The 26581-nt window shown below is 41.9% G+C and overlaps 2 protein-coding genes across 3 annotated transcripts; one reads left to right on the forward strand and one right to left on the reverse strand.

Moving 5' to 3' along the window:
* The first annotated feature begins 1629 nt into the window (after positions 1-1629).
* On the forward strand, positions 1630-10161 carry dhrs7 (dehydrogenase/reductase (SDR family) member 7). Of its 2 annotated transcripts, none has more exons than XM_080041792.1 (7): positions 1630-1861; positions 6205-6357; positions 6614-6720; positions 6975-7214; positions 7445-7567; positions 7678-7897; positions 9911-10161. In XM_080041792.1, exons 1-7 carry the CDS (start codon positions 1729-1731, stop codon positions 9916-9918), a joined length of 984 nt encoding a protein of 327 aa, XP_079897918.1. In that variant the 5' UTR covers positions 1630-1728; the 3' UTR covers positions 9919-10161. The 2 variants fall into 2 exon arrangements, with proteins under 2 accessions (XP_079897918.1, XP_079897917.1); XM_080041791.1 differs by having other exon boundaries at positions 7678-7893.
* Positions 10162-10270: 109 nt separating this feature from the next.
* pcnx4 (pecanex 4) lies at positions 10271-22152 on the reverse strand. Its single transcript, XM_080042979.1, has 11 exons — positions 22024-22152; positions 20380-21154; positions 20085-20264; positions 18816-19354; positions 18317-18417; positions 17915-18037; positions 16893-17253; positions 15043-15146; positions 12386-13491; positions 12090-12276; positions 10271-11265 (listed from the first exon to the last, which is right to left on the reverse strand). Exons 2-11 carry the CDS (start codon positions 21075-21077, stop codon positions 11014-11016), a joined length of 3651 nt encoding a protein of 1216 aa, XP_079899105.1. The 5' UTR covers positions 21078-21154; positions 22024-22152; the 3' UTR covers positions 10271-11013.
* Between the last annotated feature and the right edge of the window lie 4429 nt (positions 22153-26581).

Genomic DNA, 26581 nt, shown 5'->3' on the forward strand with positions numbered 1-26581 from the left:
CGAATACTCCATGGCACAGTGCCTCATAGGCAGGACCCGGATGTTGCAGGTTGCGTACCATATAGCCTACTCGAAAACATTACATCATCCCTAAAGTGCTGTGGCTGCTCTGGTTGCAACACAGAGGGCATGCATGCATGAACACAAATAATTGTTTTCTAACTTTACAGTAGGCCTATAACTTCAATTTAGGCAGAATGTTCTATTCCACAATGATGCATTAAACAGTTAAATGTGTTCTGTAAAAAGAATAAATACTGTCAATACATTTATGCATCCCACAATAAGATACAGTATTATAGGCACAAATATCGATTCCCCAGTTATTCTGTAGCCTATTTGTTAACTTTAAATGGGTGAAATTATTGTATCAAAACTAAATATATTGAAATCAGTCTTTGAATTAACCACCATGGCTCAATTTATTTTCTTATTTCAAATATGAACTTGTCTGGTTGACAAACCCTCAGATTCCAGGAAAATATACAGAGGACATAACTTCATTGTCCTCGGTTTTTAATGCTTACAAGCAGTTTCATTTAAGACCATGTTGTTGCTCTGTGGTGTTCAGAATTAGAAAAGGATTTTACAAGCCAGTACTGATCTGTAAAAAGCCAACTGTATGACCTTTCCCATGAATTAATCAATAATCAGATTATATTAACTGACTTTTCAACTACAAATGCACAATGTTTAATATGAGACATCCGGTACCTTGTGTTTTATGCCCAAATGGGCTTTTTGCACAGGCCCAGTGTCACAGTCATCTTCTTTATTTTTATTTTTTTTAGCTTTTATCGTCCATTCTCTGTTGACCTGTGCATCATTACAACAACATTCGAGACCCTGGACAGAATTGTCATATCTCCCCTGGTTGTGATAAGTTGACAGGCCACTGCTGGACATTTAAAAGGTGAGTTTGGCCTATTTTGTTTTTCGGTCTCTGCTCTGAAAGAGTATTGTGTTTAGAGACAACAATCACTTTTAGAGAACAATCAAGGGTGTGCAACTGTTGTGGTCAGTTCAAGATTGCAAAAGAGGACATTTACCACAGAGAAAAGAAGGACAGTTTCTGCAACTTCAAGAGGGAAGGAAGGATGGCATCTAATACCTTTTGAACGAAAAGCAGATAAAGAAGATTTATTGATTGAATGATTGATTCATTTATGGATTGATTGGTTGCAAAACCTGCATTATAGTAAAAAAAAATTTAAACTGGGGAGGGAAATATCACTTAAGCACAATAACACTTGACATATTAGCGACAAATACTATTTTTAAGACATTCATTGTTTTGGTCCAATATTTGCTTACTAATAAATGTTCATAAATGATTAGATTTTTACCAAATAACCACACAGAAAACCTGGGGCAACATCAAGACGGCAGGAATAAGGACATATAGCCTTTTTAACTAAAAGCAGATAAAGAAGATTGATTTATTGATTGGTTGGAAAAAATATTTTAAAAAACTAGGGAAAAACTGAAGAAATTCCATATTTTGTATGAATGTCATGACTTTTGCTCGAAGGCTTCCAATAAATATTTTAAAACACAATCGTCATGCGCCCAGCTTTAATTTTGAAAATATCCTAGCGGAAGTGATATAATTTTGCCTGAGTTGTTTCTATGTTTTTGTACTGGTAGACTACAGGGCACACAGTATTTCCTCGTTACTTTGGTTATAAGTCCATTAACTCGTTGTTAACATTAACTCGTTGTTAACAAATGGACTGCTGTCTTTTATCTGCTCTGTGGTGTGTCATACCGCTTTGTTTACTTATTCTATCCCTTATTGGGTTCGTGTTTGCGGATGCAGACTTCACTATGCGCTGGGCGACTGTGTTAGGACACAGTCCAGGTGAGTTAAACTCGTGTCTTTTAGTGAGCCGTCACAAACGAATAAATGTTTTGAGTGTGAGAGGGCGACAGTGACACACAGTGACTTTGACCCTTTGAGGTAATGTCGGACGATGTTAAACGTTCAGTATAATCCTTTAGCTAGCCTTCATGTTTGAACCATGACAGTAACTCACTTCATTCGAGGTTTTCATAGGCTACCTCAACACATTTGCATTTTAATTGCAGTGGGAAATCTTCCACAATGGCGTAGTTGTTCTCGATATGAACCAAAAGTAAATGGTAGTAGAAGGCCTATAAAGCAAAAGCTCTGTTACAGCTGAAAGTACACCAAAATCAATTACAACCCCAATTCGAAAAAGTTGGGTAGTTATGTAAAACTTATATAAAAGCGAATGTGATCATTTGTTAATCCTTTTTCACATACAATCAGGTTGAAAACCATACAAAGGCAATGTATTTTATGTTTTAACCTATCTATTTCATTGTTCTTTGCATGTGCTGCTTATTCAGAATTTGATGCCAGCAACACATTTGAATTTTTTTTTAGGACAGGGGCATTAAAAAGCTGATTGTTAAAACAAAACAAAAAAACAGTTTTGAACATTACTCACATGAACATGTTAACTGGTAAGAGGTGATATTATCATGAATGGATATAAAGGGGTATCCCATAAAGGTTCAGACTTCACAAGCATTTATGGGGTGAGGCCCAACACTTTGGTAAGAACTGCAGAGGAAAACAGTCCAACAGTTTAAATACAACATTCCTGCAAATAATTTAAGAATTATTATTATATTATCGACAATCCATAATATAATTAAAATGTTTTGAGAATCCGGAGAAATCTCTGCACGTAAGGGGCAAGGTTCAAAATTAAAATGTAATGCCCATGACGTCAGGTGGCACTGCATTAAAAAATGACATGATTTTATAAAGGATATCTCTAGATGGGCCATGGAACACTTTAGAAAATCATTGTCGGTAAACACAGTTCGTCGCTACATCCACAAATGCAAGATAAGATTCTACCATGCAAAGTGAAAGCCTTCAACATCCACATATGCTGCAGACTTCTCTGGGCTCATCCAAGATGGACTGACGCAAAGTGTAACAGTGGGCTGTGGTCTGACAAGTCTACATTTCAAATAGTTTTTTGTAAATCATGGATGTTGTGTCCTCTGCGCTCCAGAGGAAAAGGACCATCCAGATTCTTACCAATACAAAGTTGAAAAGCCAGTATCTGTGATGGTATGGGGGTGGGTTAGTGCCCATGACATGGGTAACTTGCACATCTATGAAGGCACCATTAATGCTGAAAATTACAAACAGATTTTGGAGCAACATGCTGCCATCCAGACAACGTCTATTTCAGGGATGTCCCGTCTTATTTCAGCTAGACAATACCGAGCCACATTCTGCACTTCTTAAAGGTTCAGTAAGCGGAATGGTCAGTTTAGCTAACTTCCTGTCACTAGCCCCTTTTACACAGAGATTGCAGCATATTGACGGAACAACATCACTCCAATATGCCATCTTTGCTTGCTTCTGTGTTATTTACACAGAACCAAGCAACGCCGGCCTGCTGGCGCATCAGTAGCCCCTTTTACACAGCGTTCCGGAATGAAAGAGGTGCTTGTAAACAGCGTCAGGTGTGACGTAAACATTTAGCGCCGCGCCGGTCAGCTGCTTTACGACAACAACACTGGCCGGTGAATTGAGAGCAGAAGTGCTGGAGCTTGCAGTAAGAGGGCCGTATTTTACTGTCCCCACGATGTGCCGGTTGATCTCGCGACGCACTGAGTCCAACATCTCTGGGACTGTTAACCAAACTGACAAAAATCACTCCGCTGCTCACTGCTTCACCTCTGTGCCTGTGTGTGTTTGTGTGACAGGTTGGCTGTGAGCAAGTCTCTTTGTGAGGGCAGATATCTGCCAATCAGACATACACATACACACAGTGTGTGAAGTCACGTTACTGTAGACAGAAATAAAGTGTGGATATACGCTCAGACTTATAATAATAGCGGCGGCGATCCGGTCGCAGCCTAGCTTAGCCTAGCCTAGCTTTCCCATTGTGTGTGTGTTTGTGTGACAGGTTGGCTGTGAGCGAGTCTCTTTGTGAGAGCAGCGATCAGACATACACACACACACAGTGTGTGAAGTCACGTTACTGTAGACAGAAATAAAGTGTGGATATACGCTCAGACTTAGGATAATAATATATAATAGCGGCGGCGATCCGGTCGCAGCCTAGCTTAGCCTAGCCTAGCTTTCCCATTGTGTGTGTTTGTGTGACAGGTTGGCTGTGAGCGAGTCTCTTTGAGAGAGCAGTGATCAGACATACACACACACACACACACACAGTGTGTGAAGTCACGTTACTGTTGACAGAAATAAAGTGTGGATATACGCTCAGACTTAGGATAATAATAGCTGCGGCGATCCGGTCGCAGCCTAGCTTAGCTTAGCCTAGCCTAGCTTTCCCATTGTACAACTTCCCCCGGGCAGAAATAGACTCATACACTCCGCAAAATGAAGCGTGGGGGTTTGTATTGAGCAGCAGACCTTATGACCAGCTAGATTATACGCCGTTCCTTTTATTTGGTGATTTTTACGGGACATCAGGCCGCCGTGGTTAATCTTAAACACACGTCCTTCAACTGCTAACATGGTTGCATGTTTAGAACGTAGGCTATGGAACATCAAACGCCCCCCTGTTCCGCATCAACAAGCTGGCCGCATGTAAACAGAGAGGCGGAACTGATTGTGTCGGCATTCCCGGAACAATCTCTCGCACCTTTCTTCCCTCGTTCCGCAACGGTCGCATTTATACAGCAGGGCGGAGGGCCGAAATTCCAGCATATTCCTGGCTTTCACTGGCTGTGTAAAAGGGGCTAGTGACTGCAGTTAGCAGTTCCCTCCCTCGTCCCCACGTCACCACATTAATGCACTGCGGTCTTCAAACAGCGAGTTATCTAGCACCATCTCAGATAAGTAAGTGTGATAAAACATGATAAAAACCATCAAAACAGACATTGGGAAGGATTTTTACCTGCTCCGCCATTGTAGGCGCATAAACATTCACCAATCTGTCGCTCTGGCGTGTACCGGCAGTGAGACCATGAGTGAGACAGGTGTCGGTTTGTAGCGTTCTCTCTTGTGATTGGATATTGATTTCGGGATCCCCGAAAAGTTTATTTGCCGATTACATGCAGAGCAGCTGACTGAGAGATCGGCTTTATGAAACTAGCACACTATGTAAGTGATCACTGTATGAATAAAGAGCGATTTAACACTTATATTAACATAAATTGCTTACTTCACCTTTAATACAGCTTCGCTTCGTAAGAACAGAGTGTGGGTAATATAGACTGGCCTGTCTGCAGTCTATACCTGTCTCCCAATGAAAAAATGTGGTGCATTATGAAGCACAAAATATCACAATGGAGACCCCGGAATGTTGAGCATCAGAAGTTGTATTTAAATCAAAAATGGGAAATAATTTTGCTTTCAAAATCTCAACAATTAATGTCCTCAGTTCCCAAATGCTTACTGAGTGTTGTTAAAAGAAAGGGTGATGTAACACAGCGGTAAACATGCCCCTGTCCAAACGTTTTTGAAACCTGTTGCAGGCACAACATTTAAAATGTGTGTTTACGTATTTACAAAAAACAATAAAGTTGATCAGTTTAAACAAATACATATGATGTGCTTGTACTGATATTGAATACACGTCGAAAAGGATTAGGAAATGATCACATTCTGTTTTATTGACATTTACATAACGTCCCACCTTTTTCTGAATTGGGGTTGTACACTATAGTGCATAATAGCCTATGATAATAGCCTATTGGCAATCTAGGTTTGATGGTAAAAGCACTCATTATGCCGAACGGCCCATGTCAGAGTGATATTATTAACTCGATTAGGTAACTGTTATTAGAACAAAAAGCATTTTAGAAATGCATTACCATTTTGGGTTTTATTAGTTTCGCAGGGGAAAACCTGTTTACAGCAAGCAGGCCTATAGCTGTGAGGTTAGTATGGTGTAAAGTAGCAATAGAAATACACAAGCAAAGTTAAGGTTCTTCAAAACTATACCAAAGTAAATGTTACTTGAGCCCCATATGTTGTATCTAAGCTGAAGTCTGATTTTGAAATTAGTAGTGGATTATTAGGGCTGAAATTGAGGGGACTTGTTATGATGCTTTGTTGACTTTTTCAGTTCACTCTGTTTTATGCGTTCTACGTTTGCTTCCAGGGAGCTGTCACTGCAAAAACCTATATTATTTATTTTACGGAATATTAGTTGACTTTTGTTGTGTCTTTTTGTTTACCAGAGAAGAAGCTGAAGGGGCTGGTGGTGTGGGTCACTGGAGCCTCCAGTGGAATCGGAGAGGAGTTGGCCTACCAGCTAGCATTGTGTGGCTGCCGTCTCATCCTGTCTGCTCGACGTGAGGATGAGCTGAATAGGGTCAAACGTCGCTGTTTAGGTGAGAATTTTTTTTACTGCAAGCTAATATAATGCATGGCCTGCCTAAAATCAATCCTTCTTAACCCCCCCCCCCCCCCCATTTTAACTTGAACTCTTTATCCGTGGCAGCAATAACACTGCAGTACTTTCCTTTTGTTCTCAAACCAACCGTAAACTGCATAAAGGTTTCTATACGTAACAAGAGTTTTTAGTTTTGTTAACATTCAGTCTTTAGTTGTGACCAGCTGAATTATTTTCATCATATATTCCTCAAGAGTGCTCCGACCTCCAGGATAAAGATGTTCTTGTCCTTCCTCTTGATTTGCTGGAGCGGACATCGCACCAGGGAAAAACAAAGGCCGCAATCGAGTACTTTGGACATGTAAGGCCACCCTCATTGCATTGTAAAAAAGTTTCTGTAATAGATTGCCTTTGCATCATTAGTTTTATTACAAATGACAATATTTGACTTACTGGTTTTCAGTTGCACAGTACACTCCCTCTTCGCTTTGTTACAATGACATATTATACTGTGTACAGATGTTACTTAGACCAAGCCTTAGCATATTGTTCAGGTCAAACACATTTTGTTTCAAAAATCATGTGTTTTTCCTGTTCTTTCCTGTGACTTTTCAGATCGATATCCTAATAAACAATGGCGGCCGGAGCCAGCGCTCTCTGTGCTTGGAGACCAGTGTGGATGTGTATCAGGCCTTAATGGAACTCAACTTCCTGGGAACGGTCTCCATGACCAAGCAGGTGCTGCCTCACATGACGAAGCAGGGCAGCGGGAGCATCGTGACTGTCAGCAGCGTAGTTGGCATCGCCGGGGCACCACTGGCAACTGGATACTCTGCTAGCAAGCATGCTCTGCAGGTGAAGGGAACAGAAATGGCAACTGTTTGGACCAGAGTTACAATAATCACATACCTTTTTAGGTTTTTATTGGTTTTCTCTGATTTAAAATGTGTCCCCAGAGAGTGGTTGCAAATAAGTTGTTGATGAATATTTAATATCTTGATTTATCTCGATCACCCTCCACTTTGTGTTCCCTTTTCGGCCAAGCCCATGTATATTGTGTGTGCTGTTACTATATTTTTCCACAGGGATTCTTTAATTCGCTTCGGACTGAACTGACTGACTTTCCAAACATACTCATCAGCACAGTGTGTCCAGGGCCTGTGCAATCCCAGATTGTCCAAAATGCCTTCACAGAGAAGCTGGACAAGGTAATGTATTCTGCTCCCTATAAGGTAGTATTATACCTGTTTTCTTAAATATTTGTGTAGCTACTTCAGTAGTTTGTTTTAAGTTTCCTGTTTTCCTTCCATTACCTAAGAACGTGGCAACAGCTGGTAACCAGGAACACAAGATGCCAACAAGTCGCTGTGTGCGTTTGATGCTGGTGGGAATTGCCAACGGTGTGAAGGAAATGTGGATCGCACAGCAGCCATTCCTCCTGTTTTACTATGCATGGCAGTACACCCCAACGTTTGCCTGGTTTATCACAAACATGTTGGGCAGAAAAAGGGTGCAGAATTTCAAAGCTGGCCTGGTAGGTATACAGTTTCCCTTTTTAGAATGGCTTTTTTAGGTGTTTCAATCGTTTATTAGACAGTTAGAGATAGAGTGTGAATGGGAATGGGGAGACAGGAGGGGGGTATTTAGAGAATGGCCTGGTCCTGAGTCGAAGTAGCTGTGAGAAGTACTGAGCCTTTATGGTACGTGCTCTGCCCGCTACATCATGGGAGCGCCACACCATATAACCTTTTAATAAACATTCCTCGCTGTACTCAGAAATCGATTAATATGATAAAATCAGTTAGTTTCTTTACGTTTGGCCAGTGGCGTGCACAGGTAGACCTGAAGTGGTGCTGAAGCACCTGCCCCTTTCCCCTGGCCCAATCAAGTGCCCTTTTGAAAAAAAAAAATTATAATCTGAAAGTTCGTTTTTTTTTATTTGTTTTTTTTACAGTGTATGTGGCGACATTATCATCTATAAATGCTCAACGATTAAAAACTTTTGACAATAATGCCCCAATACATATGCCCCCCCTCCTCCTCCTCCGCACACACTTCCTTTGTCAACGTGAACGCGCAGAGTGGACACAAACGGAGGCGCGTTGCCGCAGCAGTTCACAGCTTTTGCACACACACACCTCACCTACTCCCCGGACTGCCCTGCCCCACCAGCGAGGTAACACATACATGAATGGAGTCAAGAGTGTATTATTTGCCCCCTAAGCCTCAGTTGCCAAGCTATAACTTGCATTTATTTGTCTCTGTTATAAAGTAGCCTCTATCATGCAGCGCCACACAGCTGAGCATAAATTAGCCGACTGTCCTGCTTAACAAGCTAGCCCCCCCCAAAAAAATAGATATGACGTGATGAACACAACTAATGTCGGCAGAGTTTGTCATTGGTACAGCATGTGAATCTATCAGTATGCTGAATATTTAGTGTTGTTTAGGTAGGTTTACTTTAGGCTATATAATTAACACTTCACTTGCAGTAATTTATTTGCTAAATGACAGAAAAAGTAGCCTTGTGCCTTGTTGTAATGTAACCAAGCAGTCTTATTCATATGGTTGGTTTACAAATTGCAGTATAATGCCTAGAAAGGAGAGGATAAAAAAGGGAAAAGAATGGGACCTACAGCAGGCAGCCCAGGGGAGCAGCTCTCTGCTCTCCTCGATGAAAGCATCCACCAGCAGCTAGAAGGACGATGATGAAGATGAAAGGTCAGAGTTAAGACCAGAGTCATGTTAACTGTTCAGGGCCTTTTAAAGCTTAGATTTTAATGTTGAACTGTTCCTCAAATGTTATTGAAATATCTTAAAAGCTGTCCACACATTTTATTTTATTTTTTTGGGGGGGAGGTTTGTACAAGTACCCTTAAAATGATTTGGTCATTCATCGATAGAATATACTGTATTGTGCCCTTTTTTTTGCACTGAGCACCTGCCCCCCAAAATGTCTGTGCACGCCACTGCGTTTGGCCTAGGTTCTCACAGTGTCAAAAGACTGAAAACACTTGGATTAGCAGAACATGGCAAGACACTATGCAGAGCTGTCTCTTAACAGCTGTGGGGCCTCAGCTGTTGTTGACCTTGCTTGAGTCTAAGAAGAAGAAGAAGACGGTGGCCAGGGAGTGACAGTGAGCATGAGTATTTCCCTGCAGTGTTTGTTGACTGACTTTTTGACTGACCAGTGTGTGTGTTTGCTGGACAGTGACAGCTGAGGGCCACGGCGAAAGGTCACGTTCCAACCAGCCAGACATTGGAACATGCAACATGCTTATGCTTCAGTAAGGTCTCGAAGTATAAACTGCTGTCTGGAGCCTATGCAATTTAACACAATCTACACAGTATTCATCGACAGGGAAGACACTGGAGTTAAGGCAATGTCAAGGTCATTCTTGTTGAGACACTACAATTACTACAAAATGTACAAATCTCACCACGATGCAGTACATAGACAGTTTTCATGTTGGAATAAAAGTGTTACAAATTTTGAATCCATTTTGCAGGAGCCATCAGTGCTAACAGCTAGCCTTTTTTTATTTTCACAGGATGCTGACTCTGCCTACTTCAGTAAGCCAAAGACCTCCTGAAAGTCACATCCTCAAGAGGAAACACGTTTATTGCATTTCTTAAGTTTGAAGTGATTGGGTCCCTTTTTATTTAAACACCTATATTAAACAGTTTGTTTTTTTGGGAACAAGGATCTTTAGATAATGTGATCTACTGGATGAGAGCCCACATGAACTTGTAACAAAGTTGGATTCTATGTATGAATAAAACACGTGTTCTAAGCTTTTGAAAGCCTAATAAAATTCAGTTTGGATACATTTTCTGCTCTGATGAGTTTGTTTATTGAGAAACAACAGAACTGCTTCTGCCAAGCTATTTTATTATAAGTATATACAGTTACACATATAAAAATCCACATGATGTACAAAGAACTAAGGACACAGATTCTTTGAACTCTTCATTCCAAGTTGTAAACAAGTGAAGTGTAAACAAAACAATAGCACAAAACACCTTACACATACAGCGAGAAATATCCAAGGCACATCCTTGATATCTTAAAACATTAAAATTCTTGTCCAGTTTTTTTTATTGTGGACACAGGGGATATCACGTGAAAATCGTGAAATCTAAAAAGTACAATAAAACCAGAAGTATTCAGCAGGTGTGTCCTAAGTGGGCAAATGTATTCATTTTTAAGCACACACATTAATAAACAAACCACAAAACGCATGTGCTTCGGTGGGAACCTATCAGGACTCATTCAAGATACAATAGGAATTTTTCACCTTTTAATGTGCTATTCTTGGAGGTAGTCCACACGGTCAGGCAAAATCTGTCGACAAAGATTTTGCAACTTATGCAAGAGTTCAGTGGTGATGCCACTGCTTCTTCCTCTGTGGTGCAAGAAATGAAGCGCCATAAAAGTCAAATCAATGTGAAAACAACAGGTTCCAGTACATACATTCCTTTAATGAACTCTTGTGAGTCAACTCTTTCAAAAGTGAAACTCCAAAATTGATTAAAGTTCTCTCTTTATTTTTACAGACATTGACTTTGGAAAATTGACATTTAGCTGTTGTCGTACCAACTGAAATGCATCGTCTTCCCTCTCCAGAGCAGAAAGGGCAGAAGGAGCCATAGGTCAGAGGCAGGGGAAGTGAAGGGGAGCTGATGAGTAGATGGGGTATCCTAGAGGGGGATCGGCTGCCTGGACAGTTAGGTTCCTTAGCATGAAGGGGTGAGCCTGGATGCTGTAACGCTCCTCGTCGTCATTAGTAGCATACAGGAGCTCCCAGGAAAGGTTTGCCCACTGGCCTCGCACCCCCTCCCCATTCAGACGGCCCACGTGCACTAGCTGCTCCTGCAGGGACAGGACTCGCCCTGTGTAGGTACCCTGTTCACAAGGACAGTCATACAAATGTAAGACATTCATTTCACTGATTGGCTCCAAATCGTAATTTTAATTAACCAAAATTTTATAGAACAAAAAACAAAGAATAAGCAGCAGATCAACAGCAGTTGTAGATGAACAGATGTACTTTAACCCATTGATGACTATGGCAATCTAGGATGCATGTCCTTAATGCCTGAGGGTTTTCTGAAAAAATAGTACGAATTGTCAAGTCTACCAAAACCTTAATATCTAAGCCTGTGTAGCACATAGAAACATGAAATAAAATACATTTAAAAGTTAAGGTTCACAGGTTTTATTTAAACATGCTCCCTTAGCGCTTACAAACCAACAAATATTTCTAAAAATCGTCAAAATTAGATGAATTAGAAAATTATTAAATATTGTTAATAAATAGATGCAATGTGTTGTGTGATTTTCGTCAGTAGTCTATAGTAGACCTTGATTCTGCGCACCAAACGCCACTAACTGTTCTGTCGCCGACATAGCTGGCGTATTTTTTTATTATTATTTTGTTTTATTTTTTGATTTTTTTTTTTTTTGATTGACATGATTTTCGGCAAACCACACAACTTTTGGGTGGTCACGTGGTCTTAAAAAAATCAACAAAACCCATCTCATGTGTATTTGAACCAATGACAGTGCATTCTATGCTGGGATTGCCATGAAAATTAGATAAAGTAATAATGCTGCGCGACGCAGCATCAGGCAGGAGAGCCAATGTGGCATCGCGCAGCAGCCGTCATCAATGGGTTAATATTCGCAAGGTAAGACAGAATGTAAACAAGAAATGGTCATGTTATTACCATAGCGAGGTCGTGTCCTAGAGAGAATAGGAAAGGTTTCTCCTGAAGGACACTGTCGTGCCAGCCTTTCTCTGTCACCAAGCCGATGTACCAATCCCTTTCGTATTCCTCAAGTGTGCTGAACAACTCCTCAGGGGATTCCATGGGCCCTAGACTTGCTTGATCAAACAGCAGCTTGAAACTGAACCTGAAGCCGTACAAAACCATAAAGACAGCATTAATTGAGACGTATCTTTTTTTTCTGGTAACAATAAGCCCTAGTCATCAGGAATACTGAAACCTATGAACAATTTTACCTGAAAGCACGAAGTGCGAGCTGGTAAAGTTCTTTACTGGAGGAGAGCCAGTCGAGTCCTTCCGTCCACGGTATATCTCCACAATAGAGTCTGTAGACGTAGCTGGGACTGGTGAAGGCAGACTCTGCCCCCAGAGAGATGAGACATGAAAGTGCAACCTGTGCGTGCAGCTCCTTCAAGGCATCATCCTCTTTCAGGGCTTTGGTCATGTCCTCTGAGGTCTCGCCCTGCATAGCGCGCCCAAACTGCCCCAAGGTAAACCGAAACCAGTCCTCAGGAAACAAAGGCCTGAGCTGCAGCAGGCGCGATGGTAGCAAAGGTGCTGTCCTCCACCCTGTTGGCAGATTGAATACCTCCGACTGGGGGCAGCTGAAGTTCAGCTGGGGGAGTGAGCCAGGACTCTCTCTGAAGACTTCTGGGTTCCTTCCTTTATCCACTGCTGGCATCCCGATGCCTAGACCCAGAGGCTGCAGCGGCTGCAGGGCAGAGAGAGCCATGTTTTCAAAAAGACTGTCCATCTCCACTGAGCCTGGTAGAGAAGCCCCTGTCTGCAGCACTGTGTGTCCTGGCTGGGCCTCTGCAGTCACTAATGCCACTGTCCGCCTGGCTGGTTGAGGTCCAAATAAGTCATCCTCGTCCGACCAATCACCAAAGGAGGTCAAACTGGAGCTGTCCTGTCTAAACCTGAGAGAAGACACGTTGGACTCCACCAGGACGGCTTCGGTTGGCTGGTTACAAGTGGTCTGGGCCAACTGGGAAGACTGGGACTTCCTGCCTCCGACCCCCGGCCCTTCTTCACTGCTCCATAGGAATCCTTTGTGCTTCTGCACACAATATCTGAGGAGCAACCACACCAGGGCTTTCAGGAATTCATCCTGAAGTTTTCTCAAGTTGTCATGAGAGTCGATGATGCCGGAGAGCACATTTCGGGCATCGGAGTAGACGCGCACTGCGAGGCCAGCACAAGGGGTGAGAGCGTTCCCCCAGTGCAGGTTTAAGCCCTGGGTCAAACCAAGCCGCTCAGGGCGCTCGAAGGCGGCCTCGAACACCTCATCCACCCTCCGTGCCTCTACTGTGTGGCAAGAGGTCTCCTGCAGCTCCAGACCCTATAACAAACCACATCACACTTAGGCCTTTCACACCGCTGCAAAATCGGAGCTAGTTCCGGGCTAGTTCGGAGCTAGAGCCAGTGTTTTGGTTTCACAACGCCAGAGAGCCGGCTCCAGGCTGTAAAAACCGGTTCAACTCAAACCCCAGGATTGAGCAGGGTTTGAGGTAAGAACTGCTTGCGCCAGCGGCTGGGGGAGGGATTATCCTGACCAACCAGACCAACTCAAACCTCATGCCCGCCATATTTAAAAACACCGCTACTACGAGACGTAAAAATAACATAATTACCGAACGTAGCGATCAAATTGACTGGCAAAAATACGCTGTATGGGTCCTGTTTGCAAAGTAGGGTGACCAGATCCCAATTCACCAGATGTGGGCCAAAGACTACGTTTGTGCGGGACAATGTGCCGTTTTTTTTAGCAAAATAAACTTGTGTCACCACCGGTAATGCCAGAGACACGGCTTTCTATATTGAAAAACACTATCTTTAGATCAGCGCGCAGCAGTTAAGTTACAAATAGAGCATTAAGGCTTCGGCTTCACATTAAAAGCATTTCACTGGCTTCACATTAGCATTTCTCTGGACAAACGTGAGTTGGCTTTTATTTTGAAGTAACATGAAAGTAAACGCTGAAGCAGGCAGCACCTTCACAGTATGGACATATAAACACAGAGCCCACTGAGCCGAGCAGCGCGACAAACGGAGACACACACACACACACACACACACACAGATAAAGTGAGAGCCAACACGTGTAAAAATAAGACGTATTCGCCGCTGTTGTTGTGCTTAAAGCTAGCGCTAGCTTTAGCGTTAGCCACGAGAGCAGCGGCGTCGGGCGACGTACACACACGTTTACAGTGACGTCATGACGTTGCTCTCTTGCCGGCTCCATGGCTGGCTCTGGTCGTTGTGAAACCAACCGGTTCATAACTGGGATAAGGCTGTAACCAGTTTTGAACTGGCTCATGGTTCTTTTTGGTGTGAAAGGCCTAACTGTGTACTTTTGTTGCAAATAACTGCAGTGATTCTTAAAGGTGCACTACGTAACTTTGTGCGTGTCAGATATGTGAATTTTTTTAAAGTATATTTTCATAACTTAATAAACAAGCTTTTGTCACAGGAAAATTGGATCCATGGAACACTGAAGTTAGAAAGCTACATTAAAAGTTAGTTTAACTGTTGTTGTTTACAGCAGCAGGGCCCACAGTTTTGTTTACAAACATCTTACGTTTGTTCCAGGTGCCTCAAAATAATTTGGTTTTGATTTAGGATAGAATTATTCAATACTAAATATAACACGTGTAAAAAATATGTTTTGGGGGGCGCCCATAGCTCAGTTGGTAGGGCGTCCCCCGCCCCCGGGCCGGGCCCAGCAGCAGACCCGGGTTCGATCAGTAAAGCATAAAAATGCCCCCCCAAAAAAAAATATAATAATTATATATATTGTAAACTAACTGAAGGCTCTGCAAATGTAAACAAATCCCCCTACCTTTGAAACCGCATAGTGCACCTTTAATGGACAAAAAAAAACATACGGTACCTTAATATTGACTGTACAGTATCCATATCCTCTCTCCAGGATCATTATCCAAACCATACGGTCCTGAAAGCGGCCAAGAAAATGAGAGCCTGGGGCTAAAGAACCTACAGACGGGGGAAAAACCATCAGCCATCCATGCATCAAACAAGTAAAGACAGTTGATATGTACATTTGGGGGCAAGAAGCAAGGGAAACAGAAAATGTATGTCATGTAATCACACTTAAGTAAGGGACTGCGCATCCCTTTCATTTTGCATCAGCTGCACGTCCCTCTGCTGACTATGTGGATAACATGGCTACTGGATGAGCTGCAGGGAGACGTGTACCATCCAGTTGTACAGGAAGGTCATGATACTGTTTTAACTGCCTGAGTGCACAGAGATCTAAATATTGAATATTTCCTCTGCCTTAGTTTTCCATTCGTCTCTAAGATCTCACTCCCTTTTATCCATTGCTGGCTTTTCTTTTTTTGGGCAGCAGACGTTTATTTCAAGTCAGATGAACAGAGATGGCAAGGTGACGGGAGGTTTTTGTTTTAAGTTGCCCGGCTCAAGAATAATGTCATTTCCCATAGCAGCGTCTCAGAATAGTCCCTGCCACTACCTCATGATGGGAAGTGACACGCTGGGCCAGCCTTTCCTGCCCGCTGCTCCACGGCCCCCAGTGTGAGCAAAGCAAAAGAACACTACAAACTGCCATCGTTAAGACTGTGAGCATCAACCTAACAAGCCCTTATTCTGAATAATGCATCCACAGCTACAGCAGCCTGAGCCCTCTCTCACACAGACAAACAAGGAATGACTTCACCGCTGCTGTTTTTTTATTCAGTTTTGAATCATCAATCCATAAATAATGCTTTTCTCTACTATTTTTCCTTTCCCCCCTTGCTGATGAAGCAGAGAGTAAAATCCTCGCAGCAGCTCCGTTTGGCCTAAAAGTATTATGCGGTTAATGGTGCGGAAACATTTGGATGTAATGAATACAGATCAGAGCAATTTTTTTTGGGTCACTTCACAGGAAGCTTAACTGGATCATGCAAGCTCACATTACTGCCAGCAATTCCAAAGAGCTGCTCACGACAACATTCGTCTTACTATTAAACCATATGAGGTGATGGTTCACTGCTCTTTGATCTGCACACTCGCCCTACTTGACCGATAGGAAAGTTCAGTCACTGCCATTACCACACAAGTCAAAACACAAATTCATGAAAATATCAAAAGAATTGGAATATTGGTGGAGCTCTGTAGACAAGTGTGTGTACTGTGTACCGTTTTGGGCTGTAAATTTCAAAAATCAGCAAATAGAAATACTGCTTAGCAAACTAAAACGTTAAGACACACAAAATGTGTTTTTATAATAAAAATTGTCAGCATTATTTAGATTTCATTGAAATATACAGTACTTGTATGCACTTAATTCTACTACTATTGATATGTCTATTTTCATTTTATGAGTATTTTATTGTGAAGCTTGTAATGCATGTAATTGTATAATTCTTAAGCACTTTGAGCTGCATTTCATATGAAATGCAGATCAAATTCTTGTATGAAAGGTGCTATACAAATATAATGTATTATTATTATTATTATTATTATGATTATTATTATTATTATTATTATTATTAATAATAAATAATTTTATTAATGGGCGACTTTCAGGCCACTCAAGGACACCTTACATCTACAAATAATTAAAGATAATGTGGTTATCATCACAATAGAATATTCAGATTTGCGGATCTACAAACTAAAATTTTAAACACTGTTTTCTTGAAACATTTGAGAAAGATTTTGAAAAAAAAAGACAGACACCATAGACAGAGGGGATATCAAGCGTGGATAACTTACCCAGTGACCCTCTTGCAAAGGCCATCCTCAGAGCTGAGGCCAGACTTCTGCTCATCTGTTGGTAGAAGATGGAGTCCGGGCAGGGACAGGCGGTACCCACGGCGCCTGGCCAACTGCGCTGAGGCCTGGGGAACCCCACCAGGAAGATGGGTAGGGTGAAGAGTGGCAGCAGAGGGGCAGAGAGCAGGGCAGAAAGGGTTACCACCGCTAGCAGCAGTGGGCACATGGAGGCGTTCAGAGCCAAGAGAGTTCCAGCCGACTGCCGGCGCTGCTTCTTCTCGGTCCAAGACGTCACCAGCACAGTCAGGGTGAACTTGAGCTTTGCGAGGAACTGGGTCAGTCTGTCAAAGAGGAGGCCAACCTAAATCAGAAACAAGCAGATAAAACATTAAGAGCACTCACCTACTGAGGCACCATCAGGTCTTATCAGTCTGTGTGACATACGGTATGTAAAAGTGACTTGTGTGCTTCATTCACTTTTTAAAATTTTTACTTAATGTAGTTTTGGTTAAGTTTTTTTTTTAAGGTTATTTTTTGGGAATTTTTTTGCTTTATTAGACAGATTGGGGAGACAGTGTTGAAATGGGGCAAAGAGGAGAGGACATGCAGAGAACTGACCCGGGCAGGATTCGAACCCGGGTCCGCTGCGGGGCCTTGGCCCGGGGGGGGGGGGGGGGGGGGGGGGGGGACGCCCTATCAACTGAGCTATGGGCGCCCCTAACATTTCGGATGTAATACAGGCAAACCAAACCATATATTTTACTGCAATATTATCAAGATGCACTAATCTCAGCCACAAATTCTACCTCTACAAGAAAAGAAAAGCACAAGTTTGACTGACACTGTCCGAGAGGTATTCATTTATTAACTATTTGTTTACTATTGAGGTTGTAGTGTGTAGTGGTGATGACCTGGACTAAATGATACTAAGATGTGTTTTGAATGGTTTTCCTCAATGCGGATAACACATAAAAAGCAGAAGAATATAATCTGAATTTAAAATAAGGAAGAAAATGTATCACCAGAAGAAGTTGAACTCCCGTGCCCAGGTTGTCCCACCCTGGCAGCATGTTGTTTCCAGCTGCAATCCGCACTAAGACCACCACCACCATTTGCATCAGAGCATCCTCAGAACTCTGCCACACCTGCACCGCAACAAAGAGCAACCATTGCGCTGAGCACGACATGCATAAAAATCCATTAAACATAATGGGATGAATCACAGCTCATATTAAGAAAAAAAAACAAGAAAATTGTTGTGTTTCATTTTATTTTAAACAATGATCTATGATTCGATTTGAATTGGTTAAATTAAGAATCAGCCAGGAGTAACATTAAAAAAGGTCTTCTCTATAATAATTATTATCTGCCTGTTATGTACACATTTATACTTAGAATTGATAGAATAATGAGTGTAAGCATACCACTCTAAAGGCTCGCGTGAATCCCACACAAAGGGAAATTCTGTGGAGCAGCTGCAGAGATTTGTCCATTGACAGAAAAGCAATCATTGCAAATGGAGAAACTGTGAAGTAAAATGGTAAACACAGGTTTAAAAGATGTCCATTTGGAGTTGTTTTAAACACCTGAGAGAGAAGTTAAGATTTGAAAACATGAGGTGGCATCAGCGTTTCTGGAGAATGCTTGTTGTCAAAATCAGTGAACTCACAAGTGTTAATACACAGCTTTCTGTAAAGGGGCATGTTGCAAGCCTTGCAAACCTTTGTTTGTTGATGTGCATGTTTGTGTTTACAGAGCCTAGGCTGTGTATTAACAACAGACTTATTTTCAATGTGCACACAGCTAGCGGATCGTGATTAAGACAAAATTAAGATTGTGATTTTGACAATAAGCGATTTTAACAACAAGCTTTCTCCAGAATCACTGACTCCACCTTTAAAATACACACTATTACAGTCTCACCAAGATAAAGAAGGACTCTTCTGATTGCTGCGGCAACGTATAATCCTCTGTTCCTCTGCTTAAAGGTCTGCACACTGGACATGCCTTTAGGGTACAGAGGATTGAGGAACACCCCTCCAAATACATAGGCCCCCTGGATCTCTCGGAGAGCCCAGCAGAGGCAGAACAGTACGAGGAGGAGGTAGCTGACAGAGGCTTGGGGTCCTGTAACCAAGCTCTGGGACTGAAATGACCCGAGGAAGTGATGCAACAGTCCCGCTTCCACCATGGCCACCAGTGGAAGGCTTAAGTACAGCAGCAGCTCCCTGCAACCCAGATTCCAGCCAAAGGAACTGGGAGGAGGAGGAGGAGACACCCCTCTGCAAAATCCACGGTCTGCATAGGCTGCCCCGGGACCTCTGCAGAACGCGCTAACCTGGCTGAGGTCCAGGCTCAGCAGAAATCCCGTAGAGATGGAGAAGAGAATCACACCCAGTGTTGAGGGGATGAAGTAATTACACACAGCCACGCCGGCGGATCCACCAAACATCAACAGCAGCCTGTGGGACGGCGTTCACACAAAAACACAGGGCTGATGTTGTACAGGCAACTGTCACATTTGTCACATCAATGGCTCTATTATAATCTAAAGACTGGCCTTCCCCCAAACATTACTAGGATGTGAATGAACAAAAACTGTGTTTTGCTTAAATTTCTGCTATAATAATCACCAAATCGGCTGTCTGTCTGGCTATTTTAGTGTGTGTGTTGAAGCAATGAATAGACATGGCATCTAATAAAATACTATGTTTAAAAGCAGAGCTCAAATACAGGGTAGAATGATTAACATAAATAAACTTTACATAGTATGTGTGATCTAGTGTTACAATAACTAGAACCTCAAAAAACAAATACAAATGGATGACTATGGTATATCTTACTTGCACAGACACATGCAGGATACTAGATATATGAAATGACAAATGCAACCTGGCCCTAACTTCCGAATCGCATACTCTTTCTTTTGTGACCTACTAAATCTTTTTTCTACCATACTATACTAAATAGTAGAAAGTATGCGATTCGGAACGCAGGGATAGCCTTCATTTGAGCCAGAGTAAACTGAACACATAGGAGGGATCCACTGATGTTATTCGCTAACATGATGTTGTTGTTTATGTGCTTTCAAAGTATGTGTAAAAATATGTTACTAATAAAAATACTTTGATTAACACCAGTGTAAATCTACTGATGAAAGCTACGGGTGAAGGATGTACTTCTAATTTGTACCTGAGGTTGCTGGACATGGGCGAGCCTCCTAAGCCAAACACAAGAGCCTGCTCCATTCCCCAGAGGAGCAGGGCATCCAGTGGGGGAAGGATACCCAGCGCCCACAGCAGAGGTAGGAAGAGGAACATCACATGGAGAACCTGGCTGGCCAGCTGGAGCTCAGGGACTGGGCTTGAGAACCTAAATCAGAGCAAGACACATATATATATACGGCAGAATTGTGAAACACAGTGGCATTCCTCAAAGAGGGCTTCTCAATTCATCAGTCGACGGTGTTGCTGTTGCTGTTGCTCACCTGTCAGCCAAGTCCACAGCAATGAAAATAAAAATGTATAGGGGCCGGGTGAGTGGAGTGATCTCATAAGTGTCCTGTGCCTGGAAAGTGGCCGTCTCTGTGGCTGTATTTACGATGAGGGAATACTCAGCAATACACAGCGTCACCCAACTCAAGACAAAAACAACCAGGGATATGCCAATGCTGCCGTAGAGGGCAGTCAGTCTGCCCAGGAACACGTACCATGTCCCAAAGCCACACAGCACCCCGGCCAGCACCGTATGCAGCACCACATTCAGCCCAAACCTCTTCCCGGGGGCAATGAATCGGACCGTCTCTGGGCTCACGCAATGGGTGAATTCCACTTCCTCCTCATCGACCAGGATGTTGGGAGGACCGAGCCTCTCCACTGTGCCATTTCTCTGAGCCGCATACAACGCCAGGGCCTGGACACCAGCTGCAGCCCCGAACATTAGCATACCAGCAAGCACTGTTGCGTGGAGCTCCTGGAGCAGCTGCAGCTGGCAGAGCAGAGTGGCAATGCCCCCAAAAAGCCATGGTGTCAAGAACAGCAACACCTGGTTGACGTAGACATACGGCGGAGCACAGTAGCCCAACTTGAAGCGTGGACCCCCCAACACCGTCTGTGGGAAGCGCTTCCAGAAGAACTCCTGCTTGTACTCATTAAGAAGGGGCACATCTGGCCCCATTCTGACCATTCCCAAACGGGTGGCAGGTCATCTCCACACAGCTGAAGGAGGCTTTCCATTCATCGTCCCATACACGATGAAGCTGTCTGCAACAAAGCACACCTTCAGTTAGGCAATATGAAGGATAAATAATTACAAAAAAAAATAGAGATGCACTTACACACCACTTATAATACATATTTTAAAAGTGCAACATACTGTCAAAGTATGTCTACTGCCTGTACCTTTTTTGGAAATGCATAACAACTTCTCATAAGCCAGAAGTCACACTTCGTACAGCTTTCAATCTATAAAAAATAATATATAAATGGTCTACTGCAAACAGGGATTGAAGTGAATACGCACTAAGATAATGACACTTGTTGTTTGGCCATTGTAATTTTTCTCTACAAAATAACAACTGTTAAAGCCAACAAGAGAGGCATGTCTGATAAGCCGTACTCTCTTTATCAATCTGATAACATAACGTTATCAGAGCATCCCTGAAACAGTGAGTGTACTCTGACATGTTGAAATTGTAGTTGGGAATTATACAGTTAGTCTTAGAAGTTATTAGAAGAGGATGTTTTGATAACAGGTCTCGAATATCTTTCGGTTAATAACGTTTAGCACAAAATAAGATACAGGGCACGCGCAACAGCTGCCGAGTTGCCATGAAAACATCACAGAAGAAGCAGCTCGTGGATGCGCTAACATGTTCAAGATACTGACGGTGACCCGAGAATTCCGAGTCACATCTCATATAAACAAACCTGGTAACTTCCGAAAAGTATAAATGTTTTCTGGACCTCTCTGCGACAGTTATTATGTTTATTTTGTGTCTTTACCTTAGCTAGCTATGTTTCTGCTAGCTAGCCAGTATTTTCAGCTCGACTGTCCGTTAGCTTGCTATTACCAACAGGTAAATAATAGTAGGTTGGCTACATGCGGTGTCTCTCGCAAGAGCCAAACTTACCGTTAACAGCAGAGTAGCCACCTGAAGGTAGGCTTTGTGTAGTGTTTGATGATGTAGATAGTTGTAAGAGGAAACAGGCTAAAATCTCCAGCTTTAACATTGGCTGCGAGCTAACCGCTTGAAAGCCAAGCAACATCGGCATTATACACAGACAGATTGTAACCAATAGCAGTGGAGACAAGAGGAGAGCGCGACCCGTGATTGGCTTATAATACATAAACCCCGCCCCTTCAACACGTTCTTAATACATAAACAAGTCTTGTGCCTTTGGATAAATAGCAAATAGGCACAAGGCACTCTTGTCAGACTTTAGGTTGAACCTACCTGGATTTTCTTTTCATTATTTTCAACCCATTAAGGTTAAGCGAATGAACAGCCATCAGCAAATTACATCAAAGCAGTGTTACTGATATGACGTTGTCTGCACTAATTCATGTTAATAATATTAAAATGCATACCACACACACAATAAATAAATAAATAAATAAAAGGCGAAAAATTAAGTCTTTCTCTGTATTTACAGTTAACAGCAGATGTATGTTGGTGAGGACCGAGCGCGGCGCTCTGCTATGCACTGAACTACCCGCCATTAGCCTACCGTTAGAAATGCAGATACATTAAAAATAAATAAAAAATCCAGGTTGTTTTCCACTGAACAATGACCATCTCTCTTTGCATTAATAAAGCATCAATTGACACATCGCAAGGATTTGTTAATCCTCCTTTGTCTGAATATTTTTCAACCTGTCACTTGCCAATATCTTTAAATCCTGGGTCTAATGCTGTTTATTTGACCCCATACATTGACACAGGATTAGAGATATTAGTCTTACATTCCAAATCCATGTTATTTTGTTCTCAATACAAAAAGAGCAAATCCTACAAGTATAATATTATTTTAATATAATGAAAGTGATTTTGGCCCAGTGTCTGCCTTTCCAAAATGTTGATTTACTTAGCGAGAAGCAGGGCAAAAAGGAGGATCATGAGGTGATCAACTAAAAAGACCACAATATCAACACAAAGAAAGATAATAATCTGGAGCCAATGAGATTAAATTGCTGTTTTTGTTGTTGTGATTCTTCTTTTGGGATGAGGGTCGGCAGGATGTTGTGTTTCCTTGTCATCTTGAAAAAGCAATTTCTGCTAGGACACAATAAACAAAAGAAAAGCCCATTGTCAGTTGCAACAACATGTATTGCACCCTGTAATCCTCCCATAGCAACACTGGTTAAAATAATTTCTCTATGTTTGTTATGGCTGCCTGATAGAAGCATATCAAGTTGAATTTAGACTTGAGTCATTAATGGGGAAACAAATGCAAATATCGTAAAAGATAAAACAAAACTGGCCACAATCTACAAAAAGCAGACCAATGCTCTTAAAATTGATTCCCATTAAATTTAAAAGAAAGTAGGTATTTGTCTGTTGGGTTGTGGTTGTTATTACCTTGTTTTTGCCATTTTAACCACACACCACCCTTTGTGTGATTGCAATAATTTGATAAATCACACCCAAGTCCAGAAATGAATAGCATTTAAGATTTAATGCCTCTGTGAGGCGTGCTCTCAACCAAAATGTCTGCGCAAAATAAAAGCATTTTCCTTTTCATTCTAATTGTCACTCTTACTACATTCTTTTATCCGTATTTTCCCAATTCGCTTTCTTCATTCACTCTTTATTCTAGGGGGCCTCACAGGAAACAAATTACAGGGAAATGACAAGAATCAACAATAACTCAATGACAGATTTCAAGAGAAGCAATATGTCAAGATTGTTTTTGAATTGGGATGTATTTGTGTGGGTGAAAAACGAGCTCTGGACATAATATGAATCTTTTAAAAAACGAAATAATTCCTACATCTTGATAATGACCTGCAGTTGGTTTCCATTTTTTTTATATAATAGCAATTCCAAGTCGAGTGGGTTTGCTGGTGTAAATGTAACCTTCACTGAGGCACTTGTGAAGACAATACAAGCTGGTAAATGTGAAATGCATGTGGAGTTTAATCAAGCTGGTAAATGTGAAATGCATGTGGAGTTTAATGCTGTTCATCCATAACACATACTGCGCATAATGCTTCGATAAGCAATCGCACAAGATGCAGCATTATCTTCGGCATCACACATCAATCAACGTCCTGCTCCCCTCTCACCTCACCCACAGCCTCAACCAACACTAGAACCGGAGCAGATAGCAGTGAAAACATGGTCCATTCAGCAATTATTCACAGAGTCTTGGACTAATGGGGCTGCAGATGCACAGACACAGCAAATGTAGGGAGTTAGTGGACCAGCATTAATGGCCCCATACAGAGCATGTGTTTTTCTGTGTGTGTGTGTGTGTGTGTGTGTGTGTGTGTGTGTGTCTGTGTATTTGTGGGGATGGGGGAAAGAACATCATCTATAACTGATTCACAACAAGCACAAACATGTCTAATTATGAATCCAGACCAACTCACTTTCCGCCTTCCACTCGCCCTCTCTCTTTCTCCCCCTGCGCCCGAGCCAGGCTCCATATCAGGCAGATGAAAACATAACCTGTCACATTCCATCCCATTAAACCAGCTACAAACCATGTGGTCTACTCACACTGAGGAGTGAAGAGAGGGAGAGAGATAGGCAGAGAGCAGTGCATCTGGGTTCACTCAGAGCAGATGAATTATTCACAATCTTTATGCAAATGTCATTTTAATGTTAAAAATACTGACAGATATGCAAAGAGAGACGTAGCTACTGTATGAAGTGCAGTGCTAACTAGAAGCTTACACAACACATAAATAACCATTGCATTAAAAACAGTTCTATCTCTACCATATCCATGCTGCACATACTGTACACAGTACATATGAAATGTTTAATTATCCTTTGCAATACTTAATGCATTAGAGAGCTCTAGCTGAGCCCCCCAAATCTGTGAATTAGAGTGTTGTTTAATGTGAGTTCATCAGCTGACATTTGACGGTAGGCAGAGCAAGGTAATGCCAGGGCACTCACTTGCACAGTCATTAGCCCTGCTTAATGCTGGGAATTAACACAAATTAAGTGAAGTTAAGTACATGCATTAGAGGAGCTTTTTCTGTGAGAGGTTTTCATTTTTGCTGCCTAAAATCTGGATGTTGCCTCACATGCCTAAACAGCAAAGGCAGCACAGGCCTGAACACAGAACTCAACCATACACAGGCATCTGCCTCCTACTGATACATTACTACCTTCAGGGCAGGTGGTAAATTAATTGATGCCTGATTAAGCTGTCATAATGGGGGAGTTTATGGAGCTCTAAGGACACCTAGTGGTCACATAAACACCACTGATCCGTAAAGACCAACGCTCATGTTGGTGATAGAAATATTAAAAGAAAATGATGCTTCTTTTGGCTTTAGTGGATTCAAAGTTATGTTATTTGGAAAATGTGGAAAATAAAATCTTTGCTTTTGCTGATGTGATTTTTTTAAGGAATAAATCTTATTAAAAAGTACAGGTTTCACGTTAAACACAATATTAGTTAAATTGTAGGCGGCCTGCACTGGGACAGTAATAAAAGCTTTCTTTCCCGAGCTAAATAACATGTATGGTTGATGGATGGGAATGGCTGTCCTATTTAAATCTTCTCACATTGAGGTTTTAATGGTACAATTATTTGTTTAGACATGCCAGAATTAAAAGGTTTTAGATCACATAGCACAGGCTGTATCCTCCACATTTAAGGCTCAGACTGCTGTTTTTGTTAACTACAGGACCGCTAAATTGACAGGAAGACAGGGGGGTTTATAATCTAAAGCTCAGTGGAAACGAACATCATGAATATCAAGGGGAGTAGGTTCATTTCCCCAAGATTTGCCTATTACTGCGGTGGGCTATTTCGAAAAGAGGCTAACATGATGAAACCGAAATCCATTTGGACTTCATTCAAGATTATGTCTTTATCTGAGTGACTGCAGATTATTGTCCATTGAGAGGTGTGCTAAAGCTGGATTATCCACTTGTTGGGGGATGCATTTGACCCAATGGACGCAGCATGCCACTCTCACACGCCCTTACATCTGTGGGTGTTTTTTCGCTTGTTTGAGTCCAAGAATGGGATAGCAGTAGAAATGACACCAAAACCTCTCATCCTCAGATTACCATGGTTAGTGATCCACATATGTAGATGGGAAATAAGGTCACAGTCATTATGAATGCATTCGAAAGGGATGAACTACCATCAACCTTCAAGTACTCAAATATTTATTTAATACAAAACATGTTCTAATCTTAACTAAAGATTAAAATATGTGATTTATTGATTCGTAAACATCAAAAAACAGGAAGTCATTTGCGAAAAACAAAAGGCAACTGCATTGCCCTATTTCCTGACTTTTTCCTCATTAAATGTATGTATGAAATTAATGTAGCCCCTCAAATACAAAAAGGTACACTTACAAAAACACCACCTTCAAGATATGTCCTAAAATGCTATGATATATGACCACACCACAGTCATGGCTGCCCTATGTGTTCACCTTATGATTGTGTACTGGTTGATGAGTATCGGTGTATGATCCATCTCTTCTGCCTG

The sequence above is a fragment of the Ammodytes marinus genome (genome assembly GCF_949987685.1).
Source record: "Ammodytes marinus genome assembly, chromosome: 15".
Classification (NCBI taxonomy): Eukaryota; Metazoa; Chordata; class Actinopteri; order Uranoscopiformes; family Ammodytidae; genus Ammodytes; species Ammodytes marinus.

Coding starts and splice junctions, on each gene's coding strand:
- dhrs7 (XM_080041791.1), top strand. CDS start 1,729: ATGGACTGCTGTCTTTTATCTGCTCTGTGGTGTGTCATACCGCTTTGT. Junction 1,862..6,204: donor TGTGTTAGGACACAGTCCAG/GTGAGTTAAACT, acceptor TTTGTTTACCAG/AGAAGAAGCTGAAGGGGCTG. Junction 7,568..7,677: donor TCACAGAGAAGCTGGACAAG/GTAATGTATTCT, acceptor CCATTACCTAAG/AACGTGGCAACAGCTGGTAA.
- pcnx4 (XM_080042979.1), bottom strand. CDS start 21,077: ATGGTCAGAATGGGGCCAGATGTGCCCCTTCTTAATGAGTACAAGCAG. Junction 17,254..17,914: donor CGGGAGTTCAACTTCTTCTG/GTGATACATTTT, acceptor TTTCTGATTTAG/GTTGGCCTCCTCTTTGACAG. Junction 15,147..16,892: donor CTTTGCAAGAGGGTCACTGG/GTAAGTTATCCA, acceptor CCCCGTCTGTAG/GTTCTTTAGCCCCAGGCTCT.